Genomic DNA, 25,337 nt, shown 5'->3' on the forward strand with positions numbered 1-25,337 from the left:
TATATATATATATATATATATATATATATATATACTCAGTAATATTTATAGTTATTATATATTTGCTGCATTCTATACTGCTAAAATTAGTTGTATTATATTATAAATTAGTTAATATGTCCACAGAATGACAGTCCAAAATGATTCCCAACAACCAAATTGGCACAACTGCTGATTGCAACTGCTCTTTCATTGCAACTGTCAGAGTTCCAGGTTGCATCGGTGTGAGAATTTGACTGCAGTGCAGTAAAAATTGAGTGGCGAGATATGGCTGAGAGGTTGCTGGCCTGGATGATAATGCTTACAAAGGGGTCAATGCTTTCATTCTGTTCAGGTCACTACCCCTCGGGGGACGGAGAGCGAGGGGGAGGGGCCTGTCATGAGTTTTTTATTTATTTATTTTATTTTTTTTATTTTTTTTACAAATCTCTAATGTAGACTCTAAATAAAATATTTTTTAATACTTCTTCTTATATAGTGAAGTTCTGCATTATTTAGGTTTTGGTGGACCAGACTGCTGGATTCAATAGTTGTCTCAGCAATATTTATTATTAATTGTATTAAAAATAATTAATTTTTCAAGTAATAGTAAATTATCCATCAAGTAATGCACATAAATGCAGAGATCTGCAGATCCACTGCATTTAACTTCAGTATGATTGAAACATGAACCTGACTGATTCATGTAAAGAATTAAGAAAAATGGAAAAGAAAAATAGTTTAAAAGATATTTGGTAATTCATGTTCCATTTTCTGGTGAATCGAGACCAGTTTATACTCAGTGCAAGGTTATTATCCAAGGTTAGTGAATGGTTGAAGTATATGTTTGAGAAATTATTTTTTTTTTTGTCTCAAATCAAGCTGTTCAAATTGGATGAGTAGGTGTGACGGTGTACTGCATGTATGACACTATCATACATGATGTTCTGTGAATATTATTTCAACGTTTGTTGTTTCATTGTGTCCTCTAATGTCAACATCTGCAGACTTATATTTCTTTCTGTTGTTTCTAGCTGCATAAACTACTTTATTTTCTTTTTTTATTAAATATTTTATTATTTATTATTAATGTAACACCTACTGGTTTGCAATCAACAGTGACGTACAACAACCTTACTGCGAACTTTTCTATGTGCACATTGGAATTAATTGTTTATCTTTGACCATGTTAAATGTCATAAGTTTATATTTCTGTCCATCCTTGTTCTATATATGCAGGTGCTAATTTCTGAATGTAAACTATCCCCTGTCCTCTCACTGCAGCCATTACTTACATCCTGCTCTCCCTTAATTATTCTTTTTGTGATCATCTTTCTTAGAGTTTGTGTCTTTGTTGTGTAAAGTTTGTGTACTGTCATTTCGTGTTGTTCTGTGTACTGTTGTGTCGTGTTGTGCTGTGTTTACGTGTTATTCTGTGTCTAAATCATACATACAGATGTGATGTAAATTGTATGTATGTGACTACCAGTGTTTTTGTTTAAAGGATGAACAAATATCCACTTGTGGATATTGCAAATATTAACCCGGACAGATTCACACTGATCAAATATACTGTGTATGAACTCAGACACACTATTGAAACTTAGCTGCATTATAGACTATAATGCTATAATGCAATAATTCACATAATGTTAAATATTAATTTCCCACTAGTAAAAAACATCAACGTCCTCTTTGAAAGCTCAGATTTTCCACACTTGTTCTTTGTGATGTAATTCGTTATCATGCTGGTTACTGCAAACAGATTAAAGTTTGAGTAAATTGTTCAACACAGTATATTCAACTTTTTTTATTGCTGCACAATTTCTAAGCCATTCTGAGGTTAATATTTGTGCCACTAACACTCACCTTCCATCCCACCCCCAGGCCACTCATACAGTCCTCGTAGTGTCACTAAAGTTTGACATGAGGTACGTAAACACAGCAGAGAGGGACTTTCATCCATGTCAGGTCAAGGGCTTGCCCATACGGATATAATCTCTATGGGCTTGTTAGCATGATTGTTAGACACCATAAGCTGTGCTAGGCTGTGAAGCTACAATGTTAAGACTCTGCATTTCATGCTTTCAGAGAACTTGATTCTCACTCTTTGACCATTTTAACAAAGCCTAACTAACTACACTTACAGTGACAGTCAACGTGAATTTAGCCACATCTCTATCGCAGATGCTAAAGAATTGCAGAAGCACAGAGTCTGTCAAGCTGAAGGTCTGAATTACACCAGTCCACAACACTGTTGTAATTCTTCATACATAACCTCTCACCAAAGCCCTTCAGTGTTGCATGCGTGAGGCTGGTGAGTGTGATCTATGGGCTTGTTAGCATGATTGTTAGACACCATAAGCTGTGCTAGGCTGTGAAGCTACAATGTTAAGACTCTGCATTTCATGCTTTCAGAGAACTTGATTCTCACTCTTTGACCATTTTAACAAAGCCTAACTAACTACACTTACAGTGACAGTCAATGTGAATTTAGCCACATCTCTATCGCAGATGCTAAAGAATTGCAGAAGCACAGAGTCTGTCAAGCTGAAGGTCTGAATTACACCAGTCCACAACACTGTTGTAATTCTTCATACATAACCTCTCACCAAAGCCCTTCAGTGTTGCATGCGTGAGGCTGGTGAGTGTGGGTTGTGTTATTGTGTGTGATGACGATCATGAGATTAATCGACAGGTCAATGAGTATGCTGGAATCATTGTACTGTTAGTAAATACAGAAAATTGCAAAATGTAGGTATTATTAGACTTTTGTTCTTCCATGACCATGAAAGCTCAATTCTTAAATATATCTTAAATATTTTGTTTTGATTACAGTTCTTTTTCCTCCCCTGCCCTCTCCCTTTTATCTGTTTTAGTTTGTCTGTTTTTTTGCTTTTTTCCTGCTTTGCTCTATTATTATTTTTTTTGGTCTTGTTATACTGCCATTCTAGGTATCTAGATCTGTTGTTCTTGGTATCTTTGAACTGGAATCCAAAAGCATAGTTATATCCAAACACAATTATTTTCATGTATGCATTGTCATAAAGCAGCTATTTGTGCTAAGAATGGGCTACTAATGCTTTTTTAATCATCACATTTACGTTGTAATTGTTCAGAGAAAAAAGGAAGAAAGATAGCAAGTGCCAAAGGTGTACTTATACTGCCTAGCCATATTGATCCTAATTAATCCCATTAAGGGAAGACAAATGCTTATAGGGAATTAAAGACAGTCCAGAAACAGGAAGTGTGATCTTATCTGTACAGTGTTTGCATCACGGGTGCAGGCACAGAACATGACGTTCATGCACACATTATTTTCTCTCTGTAAATGAGTGACTCTTATGTGTTTTTATTAGTTACAAACAACAAATAATTTGGTTAAATATGTATATTTCCTCAAATTCATGATGAAAAACGGTCACTTTCTGAAACATGATGACCCAGATCTCCCATTAAGGGAAGACAAATGCTTATAGGGAATTAAAGACAGTCCAGAAACAGGAAGTGTGATCTTATCTGTACAGTGTTTGCATCACGGGTGCAGGCACAGAACATGACGTTCATGCACACATTATTTTCTCTCTGTAAATGAGTGACTCTTATGTGTTTTTATTAGTTACAAACAACAAATAATTTGGTTAAATATGTATATTTCCTCAAATTCATGATGAAAAACGGTCACTTTCTGACTTGCACAAGTGGTCTGGTGTGAGGAACATGATGACCCATGCCAAAGGTGTACTTATACTGCCTAGCCATATTGATCCTAATTAATCCCATTAAGGGAAGACAAATGCTTATAGGGAATTAAAGACAGTCCAGAAACAGGAAGTGTGATCTTATCTGTACAGTGTTTGCATCACGGGTGCAGGCACAGAACATGACGTTCATGCACACATTATTTTCTCTCTGTAAATGAGTGACTCTTATGTGTTTTTATTAGTTACAAACAACAAATAATTTGGTTAAATATGTATATTTCCTCAAATTCATGATGAAAAACCCCTGGTGTGAGGAACATGATGACCCAGATCTATCTTCCACTGCCTTCCTTTGCAGCTTCTATAGGCGATGATCTGGTGTATATTTTGAATGACAAGTGGCTGTGCAGCACCCAGAGTGTCCCAGCAGCCCTCTGAGTCAGTCGCTCGCACGCACACACACACACACACACGCACACACACACTTCGGAACTACATCACGCAAGGGACTGGAGATAGGATTGCCGACTATATGACAGTAGGACCTTCTTACCACCCCGTGTTTTTCCTTCCTTGTGAGCTTTTGTCTCTTGTTTTGTTCTGTTAAGACTTATAACTCACTGTGTTTGTGTCTGTGTGGGAAGTTCTCCTGTGTCAGGAGGGGGTTGTCAACTATGTAATGTGCCAGCTCTTCCTTCCATATCCATTCGTGTTGGCTTTTTCAACAAAAACAAAAAAAACAGCAATATCTGAGTCCAGTTCCCCTTTTTACACAATCAAACAGACTATACAGAGGTAAGCTGTGTTTAGCTTTTATTATAACCAGTATTCAGCTATATGAAAAATTTTGTCGAAACTAAGTTTTTATTTCACCCCCAACATTGGAAAATTCTGTCGTGATTTATTCTCCTCATGCCGTGCCAGACCTGAATGACTTTATTTCTTCTGTGGAATGTAAAAGAACATATTTTGAATATGATTTAAACTGTTTTTGCCCATACAGTGGAAGTCATTGGAGTCTAAAAACACTGGTCTCTAGTGACATTCATTGTATAGACAATAAACACAGAGACATTTTTCAAAATATCTTCTTTTGTGTTCCACAGAAAAATAAAATTCACGCAGGTTTGGAATGACATTTACTAAACTTTCAGGATTTAAAAGTGCTGGTTTAAGTAGCCGGATCGCAGTGGTTGAATGTGTTACAGTCCTGGTAAAGAATGACAGATGGTAGTCTGCATACTGAATCGTCCACAAGCTAATACTCAGATTGCCCTGCCAGATCGTGATGTGCAATTACATACAACACATATTTTTGTGGGCATGTTTGCCATTATCTTTTTCGTGAATTAAGGATGAAAACACAAATAAACGCAAAGCATTTTTAGTAAATTCCCCCTGAAGTCATTTGAAATCTGACACAATTTATTAATAGAACCTACAAAGATGACTGAGACCTGAAAAGGGAATTTGTAATCAAATTAAACGACACTGGACTTAGTGGGTGAGAGCAGAAGACAGCCCAAACTCTTTACGAAAGTTTGGCCACACTTACGAAATCAGAAGTTTAACAAAGCCAGAAATGGTTGTGGAAGGAAAGCTTTCAGGCACTTTCGGGTCACGTGAAGCTGTTTTAAGTCCCTAATAATCTACTGAAACACACTTGTGTGTAAAAGGAAGACGGATTTGCTGCTAATAATGGAAAGACATTTAGTCTGAAACGCACAAGCTTCACCTGGCCCACAGTGCTGAGTGAGGCTGCTTTGACTAGACGGAGCTCCTCTGCTACTCCTCTGTTGGACTCCAGTGCTAGTATCAGAACGCAGAGTGTTCCGTCTGAGACTGGGTCAAACACCTGGATGCTAAACTCTTTACCTCACTATTGGTCTGAGTCAGCCATCAGGTGCTTCATCCACCTGCTCTTTTACACATCTGCTCTTATCTCTCCCTGAAAACTGTATGTGGCTGCGACTAAAGGGAGTTTTTTTTAATACTGCTGTGCCATAACAACAACAACAAAAAAAGAATTTGACAAGAAAACTTGATGACATTTCATAACTCTCATTTTCCTGTTTTGTCCTTGTCTCTGTCTCTGTCTGTCCCTGTCTGTCTTTCTGTCTGTCTGCTTCTGTGTCATTTACATCCATTTCATTGTCATTCTTTGCTTTTCATTTTGTTTTTTCCCCCTTCCCTTCCTTTCCCCTGATTTTTGAACTTGAAAAAATACCATTTTGTCATGAATTCAATGGTTTTTGCTCATAAAATGCTTCCATAATAATTCCATTTATTCATCTTTCTCTAATGTCCGTCATCTATCCATTAACCATCCGCCGGATTCTTGGGTTTGTAGCTGCTGGTTACGAGAAGTCCCGCAGCCTCAATAACATCTCGGGGATGACAGGGGCCCCCCTGCGCTTGACCCCCATCACCCCCATCAACAACCCACCCTATGAGCCCTACGAAACCCCTGGCCCCCTGCGCCGCTGCCGATCCCCCATACCCTCCATTCTGTAGCACATCTTAGGGAACGACGACAAAATATGCACCATCATACCGCAATAGTATTAATAATCACAATAACGATGCTAAGTATTCACACCTCTGCTCCTCCATTGACTGGACAGGGTGGGGGTACACAGCACTCTTTTTAATATGTCATGCCTCAAAGGGTGGGATGAATTTGTTTAGGGATTTAGAGCTTTAAGTACTAAAATTACTTCATCGCATATACTTCAGGCAATATTTCAGACAGGCAACTAAAAATTATATGCTGTAACGTAAGCGGATTATGCCTTATCAAAGATGAAAAAAAAGAAGCACTGAATATTATTAGGATAAAACTCCTCACTGGTCCATAGACAGCGACGAGCACCTTGTAGGAAATCTACCCCTGTAGTTGAATGACAGTAGTTGGCTTTTCCTCATGTTCCTGCCTGATTGCTGGTTGTATAAAAAAAAACACGAGACTGTGATCCAGCAGGCTTATTCATTGAGTACTAGTCACTGAGATCAGCTTTGATACACCATAATAGGCCTTGAAAAATCCACTTCATATCAAAGCTTGGAATGATAAAGGTCATAGGTCACAGACAACATGCAAGTAGTTCAAGTGCATGCTAGAAAAGACGTCAGTTAGGCAAGTAGAATATAACTAAACTCCCAATCACCTTTAACTGCTATGAAGATATGAAAATAAACGCACCATATGCTGGACTGATTTGAACTTCTAATTAAGCCCTGATTTGACTGTGATGAAGGAGTTTTTGGTGATTCAGGCCATAGAACATGATGAGTATTATGATTATGATAAATACAAGGACCATCTTTAATCACACACTAAGTATTTCCTACAGCAACATTTGTTGTCACTTGATATTTTAAACTATTAAGTCACACCGTTATTATAATTATGCTCTATTTAGGACAAAGACAAATGTTTAAACCATTGTAGTGCAATATCAACTATTATGATGACCTCTGACCCTGAGAAGCTGGAGATAAATCCTGCAAACTTTACTATGTGTAACTATTAACTGTTGTAAACTAACAGAGAGACCGAGAACTGATCATTATTTAAAAAATACGCTATTTTTGTACTAAGCATTTGGACATTGCAATTCGGATCGGGGTTTGGAGTTGTGCTGGCGGCTTTGAGTTGACATTTTGGGAGGACAGGATATCGTGCTGTTGCATGGAGATCTACAATTAACGTTTTGGTTTTTGTATTTTGATTCTCCTCATATTCAATACCAAGTACCACGAAATGAAAAGAGCAGTGGTCTGGACAAATGGCGGGAAAAAATAAATAAATAAGGAGGAGCCATTCCTATTAAGGGCCTATAACCTTCTGCACTTCTTCGGGACCCTTTTCAGTTTGTATACTAGTGCATGAAGGAACTGTCTTTAAAATATATCCTTTCCTTATTATGGTATTTCCTCATTAATATGAAGACATATCAAGCTGAACTGCACTCCTCACTGCATATCCACATATCCTGGGGCTGTGGTGAACCAGACAGTGGCCTCTAATGTTTCCCTACAAAGGGCAAGAATTAGCTGGACCTTTTCATCATCATCACTGGCATTGCCTTCCCTCATCATAATCATTTTCTGATTACTGTTATTCCTATCATTTGAATGCAGTAGAAAATCAGTTCAGTTTGTTTTCTCTTTGGTCCTCTTCTTTTCTTTCTCTGTTCCTTTTTTTTACCTGCTCTGTCTCTTGGATGCTGACCTTCGTTCCAATATAAAGGAGGGAACATTGAATGGATGCTGGATTGACAGCGGTCAGTAAGAGAAGAAAAAGAAAAGATGACAAAATGAACTCTCTGAAATGCAGATATATGAGCCATATGTTTCACTGTGGGGGATTTGTGTCGATCTGCTGCATATTTGAGTGCACAGATGCAATACACACCTCTGCTGAAGATATCTCTGCAATGGCAGCTCACAAAGCTTCTTGTCTTTTTCTCCATGTGAAACAACAGAAAACCTGGGGTATAAATGACAAAACTTTATCAGAAAGCAAAGTAGCACTATTTATTGTCTTGCAACTGAAATATTTTACATACACATTTAATATTTAATCATTTGTTAATTTACTGCAGTTCATCTGTAATCATTCTTCTGAATTAAGCAATATATTTATTTTACTATTTATTTGCATTTAGGTTTTTTATTTTCATGTTTTTGCTATTGCCACATTACTTGTTACACTCCTCTTTCCCTCCTCTCTTCTTTCCTGTTTAAAGAAGTTCACTGCTAGAGTGAAGAAAGTCATGGAGGTTGTTGATTACATGGAGCATCTGCATGGCAGCAGCAAACTAATGTGTGGCACTGTGCTTTAATGAGTAAAACACCAATCATCATTCGTCTGCATGTGCGCTGCACTGCTTTATGTACATGCTTCATATATACACGGAAGGCCTCAGGACAGTGAGCAGGGACCATCTGTTGGATTTGTGCTACGCCACATGTGTGTTCAGTGTTTTAGGGAGATTCTCAGATCATTGTTATGAGTGATAATTGAGCAGGCATCTTTTTTTTTTTTTTCTTTTTTTTTTAACCAGCAGGTTATTTAGGCATTCAAAGACTAAATGCAGTAACTACACCACACAATTGTTTTTTGAATCTGAGCATAGTTGAGTCAAACCCATCCAACACACAACAGATTATAGTTTAAGAGAGCTGATTTTGCTCATGACTTCATTATGAAAATATGCATTTACTATGTTTTGTCTTTGCACGGCAGAACTGTTTGAGGCAAATAATCTATCATAGATTTTTAATTGTTTTAAAAGGTGGATATTAAAAATGTATGTTACAAGGTACCTTGTAAAACAAACAAGTGCAAGTGTGCATTATTTATAATCTTAAATTCAGACAAAAGGCCTGATATATTTAGAAGGAGAGAAAGAGGAAGACTAAAATGCCTGTATGATTCAGGTCCAGCCAAAACACTGTTTTATTTCTCACCATGTCCTTCTCCTCTTCATCTCTCTTTTCTTTTCCTTTCTTTGATTTTAATGCTCTTTATGAGGGTGTATAGTTCAGGTCTTAATGATATGTGCAGTTTTGAAGGTTGACTTTGTAATTTCCACATGCATGGATTTCTATTGCGAGCAATAAGGAAATTATAAGTCTATGTGTTTTGATAAGAAAATGTATTTTAACAAAAAGTTTTTTTTTACCTGCTCTGTCTCTTGGATGCTGACCTTCGTTCCAATATAAAGGAGGGAACATTGAATGGATGCTGGATTGACAGCGGTCAGTAAGAGAAGAAAAAGAAAAGATGACAAAATGAACTCTCTGAAATGCAGATATATGAGCCATATGTTTCACTGTGGGGGATTTGTGTCGATCTGCTGCATATTTGAGTGCACAGATGCAATACACACCTCTGCTGAAGATATCTCTGCAATGGCAGCTCACAAAGCTTCTTGTCTTTTTCTCCATGTGAAACAACAGAAAACCTGGGGTATAAATGACAAAACTTTATCAGAAAGCAAAGTAGCACTATTTATTGTCTTGCAACTGAAATATTTTACATACACATTTAATATTTAATCATTTGTTAATTTACTGCAGTTCATCTGTAATCATTCTTCTGAATTAAGCAATATATTTATTTTACTATTTATTTGCATTTAGGTTTTTTATTTTCATGTTTTTGCTATTGCCACATTACTTGTTACACTCCTCTTTCCCTCCTCTCTTCTTTCCTGTTTAAAGAAGTTCACTGCTAGAGTGAAGAAAGTCATGGAGGTTGTTGATTACATGGAGCATCTGCATGGCAGCAGCAAACTAATGTGTGGCACTGTGCTTTAATGAGTAAAACACCAATCATCATTCGTCTGCATGTGCGCTGCACTGCTTTATGTACATGCTTCATATATACACGGAAGGCCTCAGGACAGTGAGCAGGGACCATCTGTTGGATTTGTGCTACGCCACATGTGTGTTCAGTGTTTTAGGGAGATTCTCAGATCATTGTTATGAGTGATAATTGAGCAGGCATCTTCTTTTTTTTTTCCTTTTTTTTTTAACCAGCAGGTTATTTAGGCATTCAAAGACTAAATGCAGTAACTACACCACACAATTGTTTTTTGAATCTGAGCATAGTTGAGTCAAACCCATCCAACACACAACAGATTCTAGTTTAAGAGAGCTGATTTTGCTCATGACTTCATTATGAAAATATGCATTTACTATGTTTTGTCTTTGCACGGCAGAACTGTTTGAGGCAAATAATCTATCATAGATTTTTAATTGTTTTAAAAGGTGGATATTAAAAATGTACAAGGTACCTTGTAAAACAAACAAGTGCAAGTGTGCATTATTTATAATCTTAAATTCAGACAAAAGGCCTGATATATTTAGAAGGAGAGAAAGAGGAAGACTAAAATGCCTGTATGATTCAGGTCCAGCCAAAACACTGTTTTATTTCTCACCATGTCCTTCTCCTCTTCATCTCTCTTTTCTTTTCCTTTCTTTGATTTTAATGCTCTTTATGAGGGTGTATAGTTCAGGTCTTAATGATATGTGCAGTTTTGAAGGTTGACTTTGTAATTTCCACATGCATGGATTTCTATTGCGAGCAATAAGGAAATTATAAGTCTATGTGTTTTGATAAGAAAATGTATTTTAACAAAAAGTTTTATGAACATGTTTGTTGATACGATTGTGTACATATGGATGTGTATATTCATATGCACATGCATATTGATGATTTGCATGAAACAAATGTACAAACTTTTTTCCATTGATGTTTTGTTACCAATCTGTCAGTTTTGACTTGATTGCTGTGGGGGGCGGGGCTTAGTTTTGCATGCTAAGTTGCTATTGGGTGGCAGAGACCATTACAACTGTTGTATTGAATGTGGGGTTTTGAATGTGCTTTAACTATGTACTTGTTTAAGTTTTCTTTTCTTTGTTAGACATCAAAAGCATTGCAGATTGTCATGATATGATTTATTCTTTTTCATCTTTTCACAGAGAACTATTCTGAAAGCCCAGTGCTTATCAGATATATGCAAAACGAAGCAGTAACTGTGAACTAAGACTAGAACAGAAAATCCACTTCTTCCTTCACAAATACATTCCCAAACGCACACCTGAGCCCCCGAACCTGTATCAGCTCTCATACAAGTCCATTTTAGTGTGTATTCTCATCTCATCAGTCTTGTTTAATCATCTTAGTTTTCCATTATTAATGAGCAGAATAGTTGTTCTCTCCCCCCTTGCTGTTGTGTTAACCTCAGCTCTAGCCCCCTCTGCTGGTCTTACGGGGGATGAACTAACGTAGCATTCGCTGTTGTAGATCATTAGCACTCTTTGGTCACTTTAGAGGCTAAGAATACAGATTTTTAGCCCTTAATGTTTACATGTTATATTTAAGATTAAAGAAAATATTCTATTTATTTTGAACATTTATTTGAACACACTCCGAAGGATTGATTTCCTGTTCTCTCTTGTGTGTCACTAAACACTGATCTGATCAGAGCAGAGAGAAAGAAGCTAATGCTAAGAAGTCTGCTCACTGCAGCAATGCATGTTTCCACACATTCAAGATAGCTAGCACTTAGCATCCTAGTGCATTTTGTGGTTTTGCTGTGTGTAGTCTATCTGTAAAGGCGTAGTCAGAGTGGATGGGATGACTCCACTTTTATCCCTTTATCTAATTTCTGAAGTTATGATGTGAAAGTGACAGGCCTGCCACTAGTTAGCTTAGTTAGCAAATGCCCTGGTAAGCAGAGGCTGCATGCGATCACGGAGGACAATGTAATTAATTCTCCTGTACACAGACTGCATGTGGAGTTAACAGCACAGAAACTATTGTTAGATTCAAATGTGGCATTTGAAACGGGGAGAGCAGGTCGAGTTCAAATGATTTAGCGACATTATCCAGAATCCTCTCTGTTTCTGACTTACTCCCCTGTCACTACTCAGGTAAATCTCTTTTTGTTCGTCTATACCAGTGCTTCCAAAATGATGTCATTCGAAACAAAGAGAGAGGCAGATGGGAACACCCCGTGTACACATGCATAATCATGTTTGATCCCAACACTCGTTCCAAGTCTTCCTTTTCCACAATGTCCTTCACATCCTTCATTTCATCATTTCATTTGTCACTTTCATTTATTCCCAACTCTTACTGCTTCCAAATAACAACCAAAAAGCCCGGATGACATTATGAGAAACTGAGGAAAAATAATGAGTGATTTGTTTGAAAAAAAAAAAAGAACTTTCGATTACAAAAAAAAAAAACCTGTATGTGGAATCAGGACACAACCAAATTCAGGAGATGAAAGCTTGAGGGTCAGATGGACAGATTGTGTGTTTGGGGAACAGAGGTTTGGGAGGATTGTCAACAAATGAAGAAAGGCGTCGTGAAATGGAGGACAGTTTGGGGAAGAAAGAAAAAAGCAAAGAGAGGAGGAAGGGAGCTGAACGCTTCTCAGTGTAAGAATGTGTATATGGTGTTCTGTGCGTCACACTGCGTGTTTTCATGTGATGTGCCTGACTGTGTGCTTAGTGTTTTGATTTTCTTTGTGTGACACTTTGTTTTCCCGCTCTTCTAGTGTTTGGCACTGTGCTTAAATGGCGCACTCGCTCTCTATTCCCTATGCCAGCTTCACTGTTTGGAAAAATATCAAAATAAGGGCACTTCATGGGGAATAGCGAGTCGTCTTGGGACGCACCCTTTGTGTGAAGGGGATTCACTGATGTACAATGAGCTTTTGCTTTGTTCTGGTCCATCCTAGAGGGCTGACAAAATCAGTGATTGTTAATTGATTCTGTTGATTTTATTGACATAGTTTTAGAACAAGATTTTGTGGCCCTCAACGACTGGAACTTTTATTCAGCTTTGTGCGTGTTTGTTTTTGTGAGTGTGATTCCAAGAGTCTTGCATTTGTGTGTTTTGTTTTTGAACGCATGTTACGATGGGCTTTGCTATGAGTACACTTGGGTTTTTGGTTTGTTTTGTTTCTTTTTACATTGGTATTTAGGAGACTTTATGAAAATAATGTTCCATGGACATCACTCCAAAACAAGCAAAAAGAAAAAAATGTGCGTTTGGCTTCTTTAGCTTCGGCTCTCTCAGTTGCGCGGTCTGAAACGGCTGGCATCTGCGAAAGCCTCTAGCAGTGTGTAGCTTTTAATGCGTTTGTGTTAAGGCGATGTGATGCGTGACGCGATACTGATTTATCTGTCCTCCATTTTCCTATTCCCCTCTCTTTCTGTCTTTCTCTTGTCTTCCCTACAGTGCTGAGCTTCTGAACTGCCCCTTTTCTAAAGCTCCCCAACTGCAAAACCTGTTCGGAGGAAGCCCCCAGGGTCACCACAGGATTAGAGATGGCGAAAGAGAGAAAATGAGAGATGAAAGAAGTGCTTCGCTAAACCAACTGGAAGAAAACATCGTAACACTCATCTCTCCATTGCTAACCCCCAACATAGGTGCAATAAATTGACAATATCACATCCTGGGAGGATGTGGAACACATTCTTCCTACAGGGATCGCTGGCCTTGGAAAACGGGTAGGATTCAGCATACAAACTGTAGTATGTCCTGGCTCAACCCTTCCTGATGGAAATGGATGCAATTTTAAAGTGATGAGAACTATTTTTGTGGGGCGTTCCACCATGATAAATGCACCTGAAAGTGGACAAAAACCCTCAATACAGTCTCAGATACACGCAATGTGTGGAAAAACACCCATCATGCCCTTCAACGCTATGCAATTCAACCACACGTTGACAGTCAAGTTCATGAAACGCTTCAATCAAATGGTTTATCACCCAAACTTTTTCCGCTTCTTTACCTTTTGGAGATCTTGCACGTGCTTTAAATGAAAATAGACAGTGGCGTCATTGACCCGCCATATTCCTATATCGTACCGTTTCCCCATTCATCCAGTTGGAAATCTTGTTCAGAGTGTCCTTCTCAGGGCTCACAGAAAGGCGACTTTGTCAACTATGAAGAAAAGAGCGTTAGCCTCTCTCTTTTCTCTCTCTCTTAGTTTAGTTCTCTGCATCTCAGCATTTCTGTTCCACTGTAGATGAACTGCATGGCATGAATGGAAAAAAACAAAAAACAGAGAGAAAAATGATAGAGATCATGCTGAGAGGAACCAGAGGAAACCGTAGACAGGACCACACTGTTTGCACAGTACAATATGGGTGACTCTGGATCAGTGGATGGGGTCACCTTTTTCACCTTCATGTGGGGAACAGAAAATACAACATAAGTGCATGATACCTGATGAAGGACAGAGGGTTTTTTAAGTGGACTGGGTGAACTTTAAACAAAAGCTGAAGAAAAGAGAAAATTAAAAATGCATTTTCTCACTTTGTTTACCAGCATGACTAAACTGCATGACTTCTGCAAGCCCTGAACCCCAAATTAGAGGGCTTGAAATCACTAAACACCGAAATCAAATGGAAACATTAAAAGTTTATGCTAAATGCTACTAAATTTAGAAAAAAAAGAATATATAAAAGAGAGGCTCTATATTTTGTTTTTAAAAAAAAAAAAAAGAATAATGTACAAATATATAGGATTGCAAGATTCACACAGTTTTGTTGGATAAAAGATTAACAAACCCCACTGAGTCTAGCTGAATGATGAGACAAACTCCTTCAACTACTACTGCTTCCTCAATGGCTTCAAGTGACATTTCTTCCCTTCTCTTTGTCCGCCGTTTCACCCTTTACTTGAACTTTCCTGGCTCTCTGCTCTGCCCTTCACAATCCCCCTCAGTCATGGCAGCCTCCAGCAGTGGCACGACAGCTCCTCTGGAGATCTCCGACACCTATAGGGCTCTTTTCTTTTGATGGTTATGGGTCTGAAGAGTAAGGTTGAAGGGGATTTTAAGGCTGTGGGTGAAGTTTTCTTTTTAAGTTGAGTCCTGATGGAAAGTTTTGGGTTGACTTGCGATGTTTGACTTTTTATTTCATCCACATTCTGTGGGTAAATCAAAGCTTTATCCATCGAAAGTGAGCCTGCGTCCACTTCATAGCAATCTAATGAATATTAGCGTTGTGTGAACTGCTGTGTCTTGAGACCAAGAGCACTTACATCGCAAAGCACTATTTTTCAAGCAGGAAGCCATAATGTGAGAGTAGCGCCACCGTATGAGCTCAAAGGTGCTCAGGAGACCGTGCTGATTCAGAAAGCTGAACATGGTTTTGTAGTTCTTAAGTTATGTTGAGTTTGTTTCAAATGTTGACATTAGCGTTAATTTTATTCTGTAGTTGATTTTGCTTACAGAGCATTACAAGGTTTTGACAAGATTTTGTTTCAGTCATTTAATATTTTTTTATTTTGAAAGTTTCAAGATTTGCATATGCTGAGCACCCACTAAAACCAGCCATGCCATACCAAAATGGACTTCCTTATGAACTTAGCAGCAGATTTCTGATATTAGCATCAGTATTAGCATTATCTTGTGTGAGAGGAGACCATGATTCCACCAATGTCGCTTAAAAATCATAGATTACACATGTGAGTAACTGTTTGTTTAAAACATTTGGTGTCTTCTTCAACAAGATACGAGGTTACTTTTCAAAAGTTGGTTAGTCTGGTTAGGTGTTTTAAGGTATTTAAAGTGTCATTTCCTGTCTTAAAACACCATGACTGTATTCTGTCAGCACTCATCGTTAAGAATCAGATGTTAGCTTAGTTTAGTAACTACCTATGCAACACCTAATCAAGACCTTAGCAGCTCACACAAACACACACACATACACACACACACACACACCATGTGCTCAGACCAGCAGGCTGGTGTCTGTTTACCGGTGCTGTGTGTCCAGGGAGGAAAACAACACAGATGCAGCTCCATCACCACAAGAGCCAGCATTATCTGCTGACCGTGTAGTTTTAATTCAAACGTTAGCAGCTGGTCCGAGTAGCTTGAAGGTGCGACAGATGTATGCAGCTGTAGTAGCCATTTCACTTTCCTTAGTGGTGCACTGAATTTCCTCTCCCTTCAATTAATACGTCAGGCCTGTTTTATGTTTTTTGCAACGTCTTTTCTGCGTGCTTCCTGGTGCAGGAAGACACTCATGCACTTTCAGAGTTAACATATACATTTATATGTAAGCATATACTCATCTCAGAGGGTCTGTAGGACATCTATGTTACAAGAACTTGTTTTATACGTGGTACTCAGTTCCAAATTGCAATGCATTTGCTGACTGGTTAAGATGACGTGTACCTCTCTGGTCGTTCATAAAGTCCGATTGGATGGTGTTTTGGAGCAATAATGACGTAGGGCCACCTTTTTCTCATTGTCGTCATTAGGAATTGGGGGACATGTTCATCTCATCCCTAATTAGAAATCCAGTGTGCCTGAAACTGTTCCCTGGATGTGTACACAAACCGGCCACATCAATTGAAGATGCTCTCTCTGCGAATGCTTGTCTTAGCGTGAATGAGACCGCAACCCCTCCAGATGGCTGACAGCTCAACACACCATTACTTGAAACCCAAATACAAAACATATCAGAGAGGAGCAGAACAAAGCCAGAATCAGTCTTCACGCTTTCTCAACTTCCTGTTTGCATCCCCTCCCCCCTCTCGTCTGTTCCCTCTCCTTCTATATTTTTGAGGAAGAAGCTTTTTTGCATCCCTTGTTCTTGTGTTTTTCTATCATATTGTTTGAAGTTGAATTATAATGCATGCATGGAATACAATGAGGACGTAACTTGTGAATAATTTGTGAATGGCCAGAATGAGGTGACCATCTCTTTCACCTGGGCTCTCTACTCTGCGACTTCTCTTTCTGAGACAATTAGAGAGGAAGAAAGAGCATATATTGTTTCTGGTTTCTCTCACATCCCTTTCTCTTCAAAATGTAGCCATGCCAAATATAAGTTGTGGCTATACGCTAGCCATTCTGAAAGACTCTGTTTAATTTACATATTTATATATTGTTTTTAAGATGATATTTATCTGTATATATCTGTAGTAAATATTCATTAGAGCTTCCACAGACTCAGAGCTGAACAGATGCAGCAGTTGTGAAGGCAGATGTCGACAAAACAGCCTGCAGGAACTCAGTTATCACCACATGTGTCTGTGCATTTATTATAGTATAGTTTGACCCAATATGCACTACCTGTACTTTTCTACTTTAGTTACTTTATGTAGCTTGTTTGAAGGGGGAATTCATTGCACTATCACAGCTAATGGAGCAGCTGTGTCTACTGCTGAGCGCAAGCCTAACCATACACCCCCCAAGTTAAGAAACAGGGACAGAGAGAAAGAGAGGCCAGTGAGAAAGAGAAGGTTCCTAAAAGAAATGGATGAGTTCTATGCTACTAAGATTGATGCTGGATACAATTATATTGTCATACAAAAAAGGGAAAAAAAAATATCAAGAACTGTATAAAATATATTTCAATGGAATGTTTATTATTTACCTTTTATATTTTTGAAATGTATAAAGAAAAAAATTAATAAACTGTAATAATTTAACAGTTTGTGAAAACTGAGGCTTAAAAATCATTATATTATTAAAAGTATGGAAGTTTGAACGTGAATGCTAACCTACCTGATCAAATCTTCTCCATTACAGATAGGAAAAAAATAATAACAATTAGAAAAATGAAATCCAATTTAAAAACAAAAAGTTATCAAAAAGTCAATAAAAATGTTAAAAGCTCATGCCAAAATTTTCAACACGTGTCCTGTGTGATTCTTCAAATGTTTGTTGTGATTTTTTCATGTTACTCTGGGATCCAATTACTTTTCTGTTTTTGCTCATTTTTTTGTTAGCATTCCATGATAAATGTAATTCTGTTACATGCTAATTAAACATCAAAATAATTTTTAATAATGATTTTCCTTTACATGTACCTTCATGGGTTTGTGGGAAGGACTTTATTTAATGCAGGCTTTTTGCATTGGTCTTTCATAATCTACATTATTGGAAAAGTTGTAACAATTACATTTCAAATGAAACAATGTAATTTTTTAACACATTTATAGTACATAGTTATTTAGTCTGTAGTTACAGGGTTATTTATACATTTCTAATATACATTTTATAGACGAGGTAGAGATTACAATAACAGTGGGCATAGACAAAGTCTTGGCACAGCACCTATAACATTTCAAGTCTTGTTAGTTATTGCTATACTTCCCATTTTGGATTAATTTTATCCCTCCTCACTCACATGGACTGAGACAGCCAAACAAACAAAAAAATAAATAAAATCACAGTCTGTAATTCCTATCAGATCTACACTATTCATTATAATATATTACACTTGATTACTGTGCATGATATTGCCAAGCAGCCTTCTCTTATACTTGGTCAGATCATCATTAATTTTGGTCCGTTGCATATGTAAATAATTCTGTTACATGCTAATTAAACATCAAAATAATTTTTAATAATGATTTTCCTTTACATGTACCTTCATGGGTTTGTGGGAAGGACTTTATTTAATGCAGGCTTTTTGCATTGGTCTTTCATAATCTACATTATTGGAAAAGTTGTAACAATTACATTTCAAATGAAACAATGTAATTTTTTAACACATTTATAGTACATAGTTATTTAGTCTGTAGTTACAGGGTTATTTATACATTTCTAATATACATTTTATAGACGAGGTAGAGATTACAATAACAGTGGGCATAGACAAAGTCTTGGCACAGCACCTATAACATTTCAAGTCTTGTTAGTTATTGCTATACTTCCCATTTTGGATTAATTTTATCCCTCCTCACTCACATGGACTGAGACAGCCAAACAAACAAAAAAATAAAATCACAGTCTGTAATTCCTATCAGATCTACACTATTCATTATAATATATTACACTTGATTACTGTGCATGATATTGCCAAGCAGCCTTCTCTTATACTTGGTCAGATCATCATTATTTTTGGTCCGTTGCATATGTAAATCCCAGCATTCCCCCTTTTCTCACTTCATCAGTCCTTCACTGACCCTCCTCAGGCACATCTGTTCAGTCTCCAGACAATGAGGCCACCCAGCAGTACTCCACTGATGAAGAGGACTCCAGAGGAGAGGGAGATCAGGCTGGATGAGGAACCAAAATCTCGCTCAAAGGAGTAATGAGCCAAGGAAGAGATACTGTTGATCTGCAGGTATTTAAAAGAGTGACTATTACTGATGTCTTTTCAATGCTATGCTGTGCTAGTACAAATATTCTCGTGTTTATCAAATCATACCCATCCTCCTCTATTGCAGATCCAGTTCAGAAGGTTATCCCTGAAATAGTCCAGTGTCCAAGACACAACGCCTGAGACTAAATCAGCAAGAATCTATCAATGCAAAACAAAAAACAAGCACAGATGCATTAAAGTCCAACCTCAGAGCATTAACACTTTGGTTTGGGCACTGAAACTCTACAAATGTATGTTGGCATTACAAATTAATTGTGAAATTTATAGGAAGTGAGCTGGATTGAATGTATCCATCATTTAAATGTGTACTGTATTTATGACTCCTATATAGAAACACACACAAACAAATGAGAGTAGGTAAAATAAAAAGAGCACTGCATACCTTTGCAATGGATTTCCCAACAACACAGATCAGAGTAACAATTTTCCCCCAGGTGATGTCATCAACAAAAACTTTGTCTACAAGCTTCTGGAAACTCTGTCTATCCGCCACACGTGCAAACCCATCAACCATGCTGAAATCAAACACATCTTTTAATAAAACAGATTTGCTCTTTCATTATACTGGAAGCTTGTATTGCAACTTTGTGTTGCGATTTCAATTTGATTTCATTTCTCATGATCAACATTTAGTTGTCTTTTTATCTCAAAATTGCCAACCTTTCTCATAACTGCAAATTAAACAGATAGTTCATCTAAAAATGAATCATTTGCTTACTCCACTTGTTCCAAAACTGTAGGCTATGTTTTTTTGTTTTTTTCTGTTGAGCACAAAATATGATATTTTGAAGAATGGTGGTAACTAAACAAAAATTGACGTTAGCAATTCTAGACTTCCATAGTATGGAGGAAAACAACGATCTAGTGGAGGGTGAGTAAATGATGACGGAATTTTCTTTTTCATGGACTAATTTTCATTTTTGGGTGAACTATCCCTTTAAACTGTCAAACATTAACTTTAACATTAATATAAAGTAATGTTTTTACTCAGAGGCAGAAACGGACTTCCATAATTATTACACAGTAATATTCTCGCATACCAAAAAAGACATTTCAACACTAACTCATTAAATTTTGGCTCTCGATCGAGACTGTCGCCGAAGTCTCTGATGAGGCTAGCCATCTGTTCCAGGAGCTGCTCCCGCTCATCACTCATTGGCTGCGGCTCAGGAAGAGACGGTGCGCATGTTCCCACCCTCTCTACCTGGTCCTTCACTGATCTGAGAACATTATTTGAATTATGAAAAAAAGAAACTATTGGTAATTATGTACTGACACTTTAGTGCTACCCAAAATGAATGCCAAATAAAATGCCTCAACGAGTAACCCGGAAAATATGACATCCAAGTAAATAGTCTCTGTTGGATTTTATGTTTGGTTACTTGGTTTTTAAAAAAAATATATTATACAAATTATTTATTAGTATTTATTAAGTTATAAGCATGGCTTAAATATGTAGTGTGTGAAACTTACCGAAGTACAAGATTCGTTGAAAACTGGTCATCTAAACGTTGCATACAAAAGTAAAATGTTAGTTACTATAGGCTACTGAGCTCACGTTAAGAAATATTAATAAAAAAGCCCGTTTCGTTAAATATGAATACCTGACATGGCAAGCATGATCTTCCTCTTTGGTCCTACGATAGGATTTGATGGCTTTTTGATGTCTTTACGTGTGACCTATACATTCACGTTAATGTATAAACATTTCGCAAACCTCTAACTGGTTTAGTAGGCTTTAGTAGTCTTGGTGTCTAAAGCTGATATATTGTTAAACAATTGTCAGTTCCGCATCTTCACTGCTAGCATTGCACTATAGGCTAAATGAAAATAAAAGCGAAACAAAAAAAGCGGTTTTACGTGACTGCATAATTTCGTTTCATGTCTCCATCCAAAACAAATCTATATTTAGCAGCCATCCTCAAACTATAATGTAGCTCAGAAGAAAATGTCTCTCTCTGTACATAGGCCTATATATTACTATTTTATATATATATATAAAACAAACAAAAACATACATTTTCAGAAATTATGGGGACTTTAATCACATTCAGTGCACAATACTTAAATGTACAAGGAAGAGGACAAGCCAGATTATACAAAAGTACTCATGTGTGTCATATGATAATTATCAATAAAAAGCTTAGGCTCAGTTTTATCCCTACAATCTGTCCTGATCCTGAATAAACATGTACCTTTCTTTAAATCAATTGGCATTACCATATTAAATGTTTTCTTACAAAACAGTATAAATACACACACACACATACATATATATATATATATATATATATATATGGCATATTACAATAAAAAATGGGCAAATTACAAAATACAGATATAAGCTACATGGTTTCTCACACGTTCAGTGTTATGGACACTTCTGTTGCAGCATCTTCATTTTCTTTCTCTTAGCTATTTCTTGGAAACTTCAAGACGATGAAGCCACCTAGCAGTAGGCCACCAGTGAAGGCCAATGTGGCTCCGAAATAGGAAGAATATTTACTAAGTGAAGAACCAGAAAATTGCTCAAAGGAGAAACAGGCCAGCGCAGGGATACTGTGCATCTGTATTAAGGGGTACAAACAAAGCAGATGTCCTAGATATGACATTGTGATCAATACTGCTCAACACATCTTCTAACAAGATTAGAACAAGATTAAAACAAAAGTCAAATGCTTTTTCATGTAAAAATGTGTCTTTGTTGTTTCTTACCCATCCTCCCATTTTGCGAATCCATTCCAACAGATTCCTCCTGAAGTAATCCAGACTTAAGATCAAAATATCTGAAACAATTGTGGGTAAGCGTGCAAGGACCATCTATTGAGAGGAAAGAGATATATATGTGCAGATATAAACAAAGATGCATGTCTACAAACAACAGATATATTAACATAAATTTGAAAAAGACAACAGACATGTAGGATCTAACTAATCCAATACCTTTGCAGACAGTTTTCCAACTGAATAAAACAGCACTATAATTCTCCCCCAGTTGATCTGGCCATCTGTGAAAACCTTTTCCACAAGTTCCCAGAAACTTCTTTTATCAGCCACTTTTACTAAGCCATCAATCATGCTGTGAGGTCAGAAAAACAGAAAGTGAAACCTGGTGTTTTAAATGCAGTACAGACAGCAGCACTGATGTTCAGCAAAGACAGACAAAGATTCAGATCTCAGACTGACTCATTGAATGACTTATCCTGATCGAGCCTATCACCGATCACTTTGATGGTCTTCGCCAACTGTTCAACAAGCTTTTGGTCCTGGCAGTTGCTTATTGGTCGAGCTTCAGGCAGGGCTGGTGGGGCTGCATGCACTTCGGCTGCTACGCTCGTCACCTCATGTTTTACCACCCTGAAAGACATTTTATTTGTTAACTGCATATGAATCAAATGTTTATGCCATCACAGAATCACAATTACCTCAAATAAACATGAAAAACATAATTTAACACTTATACCCCCGGTTTCACAGACAAGGCTTAAACTAGTCCCAGACTAAAATGCATGTTTGAGCTGTCTCAACTGAAAATATCTTGCTCTGACATATCTTAAAATATGTCAGTGTCATTGTTCTGTGTCGAGATGTACACCTGTAATGTTTTCTTCTAAGGCATTTTTGTAAAAGTTGCTTAAATATCTTAATTTAACTGAGGCCTAGTCCTGGCTTAAGCTAAGCCCCGTTTGTGAAACCGGGCCATAATTTCATTACAACTTTCCTCAAATGACATTCACAATGGTATGAAATGGCACTCGGATTCTGACTACAGCCATTATTACATTACAATCTAGTCAGTATGGCATTTAGATTTTCCAAAAAAAGATTTTATTGCTACCTAGTATAGCATAGGAGACATTCTATTACTTACAATACATTTCAAGTCCATTGATGATACAACTCCAAAAGTTGGGATTTCTTGTAAAATGCAATAAAATCAAGAATCTGTGATTTGTTAATTATCTTTAACATTTACTTAATTGACAAAAGTACAAAGAAAAGATTTCCAAAGTTTTCACTGACCAACTTAAATGTATTTTGTAAATATAAACACATTTTGATATGTATGGCTGCAACTAACTCCAAAAAAGTTAGGACAGAGGCAATATGAAAGTGAAAATGTTATAGAATATCCAAATTGAACCGTTTTGAAACGGTTCACAGTAAGTAGGTGAATTGGTAATCTGTGAGGGGATCATGTTTGGGTATAAAAGGAGCATCTCAGTCTTTGCAAGTAAAGCTGGATCATGGCTCATCGCTTTGTGCCAAATTTGCACCTGCCCACACTGCCAAAAGCACCAAAAGCTGGTTCAATGACCCTGGTGACCAATCAGTGTTACTGTGCTTGATTGGCCTGCAAACTCGCCTGACCTGAATCCCATAGAGAATCTATGGGGTATTGTCAAGAGGAAGATGAGAGACACCAGACCCAACAATGCAGATGACCTGAAGGCCGCTATCAAAGCAACCTGGGCTTCCATTACACCTGAGCAGTGCCACAGGCTGATTGTCTCCATGCCACGCCGCGCTGATGCAGTAATTCATGCAAAAGGAGGCCCAACCAAGTATTGAGTACATGTACAGTAAATGAACATACTTTCCAGAAGGCCAACAATTCACAAAAAAAAATGTTTTATTGGTCTTATGAAGTATTCTAACTTGTTGAGATGGTGAATTGGTGGGTTTTTGTGAAATGTGAGCCAAAATCATCACAATTAAAAGAACCAAAGACTTAAACTACTTCAGTCTGTGTGCATATCATTTATTTAATACACGAGTTTCACAATTTGAGTTGAATTACTGAAATAAATTAACTTTTCCACGACATTCTAATTTATTGAGATGCACCTGTAAGTGTCAAACAAATAAAAAAATGACAGTTCTCAATGCAAAATCGCAACGAATTAAGGTCTTTCACCAACTACCATACATAATATTGTGAAAAGATTCAGGGAATCCAGAGAAATTTCAGTCTGTGTAGGGCAGGGGTGTCCGAATTTAGTCCTGGAGTTTAGCTCCAACTTGCCTCAACACACCTGCCTGGAAGTTTCTAGTATCCCTGCCTCAGTTGAATGTGCATGACCTTTGAGCCCTCAGATGGCATTGCATAAGAAACCATCATGCTGTGGTGTTAAATATAGCCACATGTGCTCAGGAGTCCATCAGAAACCGCTGTCATTTACCACAGTCTGCCGCTGCATCAATAAATGCAACTTGAATTTCTGTTACTCTAGAAGAAAGCAATAAATAAATTCTAGGCAGTGATACTGCGAGGTTCTCTGGGCCAGAGCTCATCTCAGATAAAAAGACAGATAAAATGTGTGCTGTGGTCAGATGAGTCCACATTTCAACTTGTTTCTGGATAAAATGGACGTTGAGTTCTCAGTCCCAAAGACTAAAGAGACCATCCAGACTTTTACCAGCAACAGATGCTAAAGCAAACGTCTGTCATTGTATGGGGGTGCAGCAGAGCAAACGGCATGGGTGACTGGCATATGTGTGAAGGTACCATTGACATGGAGGCATATGTTGGGATTGTACAGAGACATATACTGCCATCAAGATAACGTCTTTCATGGGAAGTCCAGGGTTATTAGATCAAGACAATGCCAGGTCTCAATCTGCATGTGCTACAAATGTGTGGTTTTGTAGACACAGATTGAATGCGCTAGACTGGCCTGCCAGCAGTCCAGATCTGTCTCCTATTGAAAATGTACAACCAGTGTCATGGAGCAAGCAAAGGTCTCCTCAATGTAGTAAATGAAGTTCAAGAAGCAGAGTTCCAGATGTCAAAATAAGATTTTATTGAACAGAGCAACAAAGCAGAGATGACAGTCACAGAGTCTTTGTCTGACCGTGCACCCATACTTATACCCTGTTCTTATCAGTCATTTTTAACCAAAAATTGGTAATCTGTTTTTTTTATTGGTTTTGCTTGTCTGGTTTGCCACAATTAATTAATGCTCTTCCTGACATTTTCTCAGATCGGCC

The 25,337-nt window shown here is 37.5% G+C and overlaps 3 protein-coding genes across 14 annotated transcripts in view; 1 reads left to right on the forward strand and 2 right to left on the reverse strand.

Annotated features, from left to right (window-relative positions):
* kcnc3a (potassium voltage-gated channel, Shaw-related subfamily, member 3a) overlaps positions 1–13,825 on the forward strand; it is a 51,630-nt gene extending 37,805 nt beyond the window's left edge. For 3 of the 12 annotated variants that reach the window (XM_016228965.1, XM_016228967.1, XM_016228971.1), the window contains one exon: positions 6,034–8,428. In XM_016228965.1, coding sequence (XP_016084451.1) covers positions 6,034–6,197 — 164 coding nt within the window. In that variant the 3' untranslated portion in view covers positions 6,198–8,428. The other 9 variants (XM_016228969.1, XM_016228974.1, XR_001604465.1 and 6 more) reach the window with 8 other exon arrangements.
* A 5,220-nt stretch (positions 13,826–19,045) lies between these two features.
* LOC107548291 (apoptosis regulator BAX) lies at positions 19,046–21,153 on the reverse strand. Its single transcript, XM_016228927.1, has 6 exons — positions 20,951–21,153; positions 20,820–20,850; positions 20,411–20,566; positions 19,729–19,861; positions 19,392–19,484; positions 19,046–19,301 (listed from the first exon to the last, which is right to left on the reverse strand). The coding sequence occupies exons 1-6, from the start codon at positions 20,964–20,966 to the stop codon at positions 19,152–19,154; spliced, it is 579 nt and encodes a 192-aa protein (XP_016084413.1). The 5' UTR covers positions 20,967–21,153; the 3' UTR covers positions 19,046–19,151.
* Positions 21,154–21,627: 474 nt separating this feature from the next.
* baxb (BCL2 associated X, apoptosis regulator b) lies at positions 21,628–22,807 on the reverse strand. The gene is made up of 4 exons (XM_016228976.1): positions 22,533–22,807; positions 22,290–22,425; positions 22,062–22,166; positions 21,628–21,913 (listed from the first exon to the last, which is right to left on the reverse strand). Exons 1-4 carry the CDS (start codon positions 22,730–22,732, stop codon positions 21,758–21,760), a joined length of 597 nt encoding a protein of 198 aa, XP_016084462.1. The 5' UTR covers positions 22,733–22,807; the 3' UTR covers positions 21,628–21,757.
* Between the last annotated feature and the right edge of the window lie 2,530 nt (positions 22,808–25,337).

The sequence above is a fragment of the Sinocyclocheilus grahami genome, unplaced genomic scaffold (assembly GCF_001515645.1).
Source record: "Sinocyclocheilus grahami isolate Dianchi unplaced genomic scaffold, SAMN03320097.WGS_v1.1 scaffold346.1, whole genome shotgun sequence".
In the NCBI taxonomy this organism is placed as follows: Eukaryota; Metazoa; Chordata; class Actinopteri; order Cypriniformes; family Cyprinidae; genus Sinocyclocheilus; species Sinocyclocheilus grahami.

Bases quoted from the DNA above. Each gene is read 5' to 3' on its own strand.
- baxb (XM_016228976.1), bottom strand. From the start codon at position 22,732: ATGCAGTTAACAAATAAAATGTCTTTCAGGGTGGTAAAACATGAGGTG. The intron at 22,426-22,532 runs GTCAGTCTGAGA...CTGACCTCACAG, and splicing joins CAGGATAAGTCATTCAATGA to CATGATTGATGGCTTAGTAA. The intron at 22,167-22,289 runs GTATTGGATTAG...TCCTCTCAATAG, and splicing joins TTGGAAAACTGTCTGCAAAG to ATGGTCCTTGCACGCTTACC.
- LOC107548291 (XM_016228927.1), bottom strand. The intron at 20,567-20,819 runs GTAAGTTTCACA...TAATGTTCTCAG, and splicing joins TCAACGAATCTTGTACTTCG to ATCAGTGAAGGACCAGGTAG. The intron at 19,302-19,391 runs GTATGATTTGAT...AAATACCTGCAG, and splicing joins TCTGCAATAGAGGAGGATGG to ATCAACAGTATCTCTTCCTT.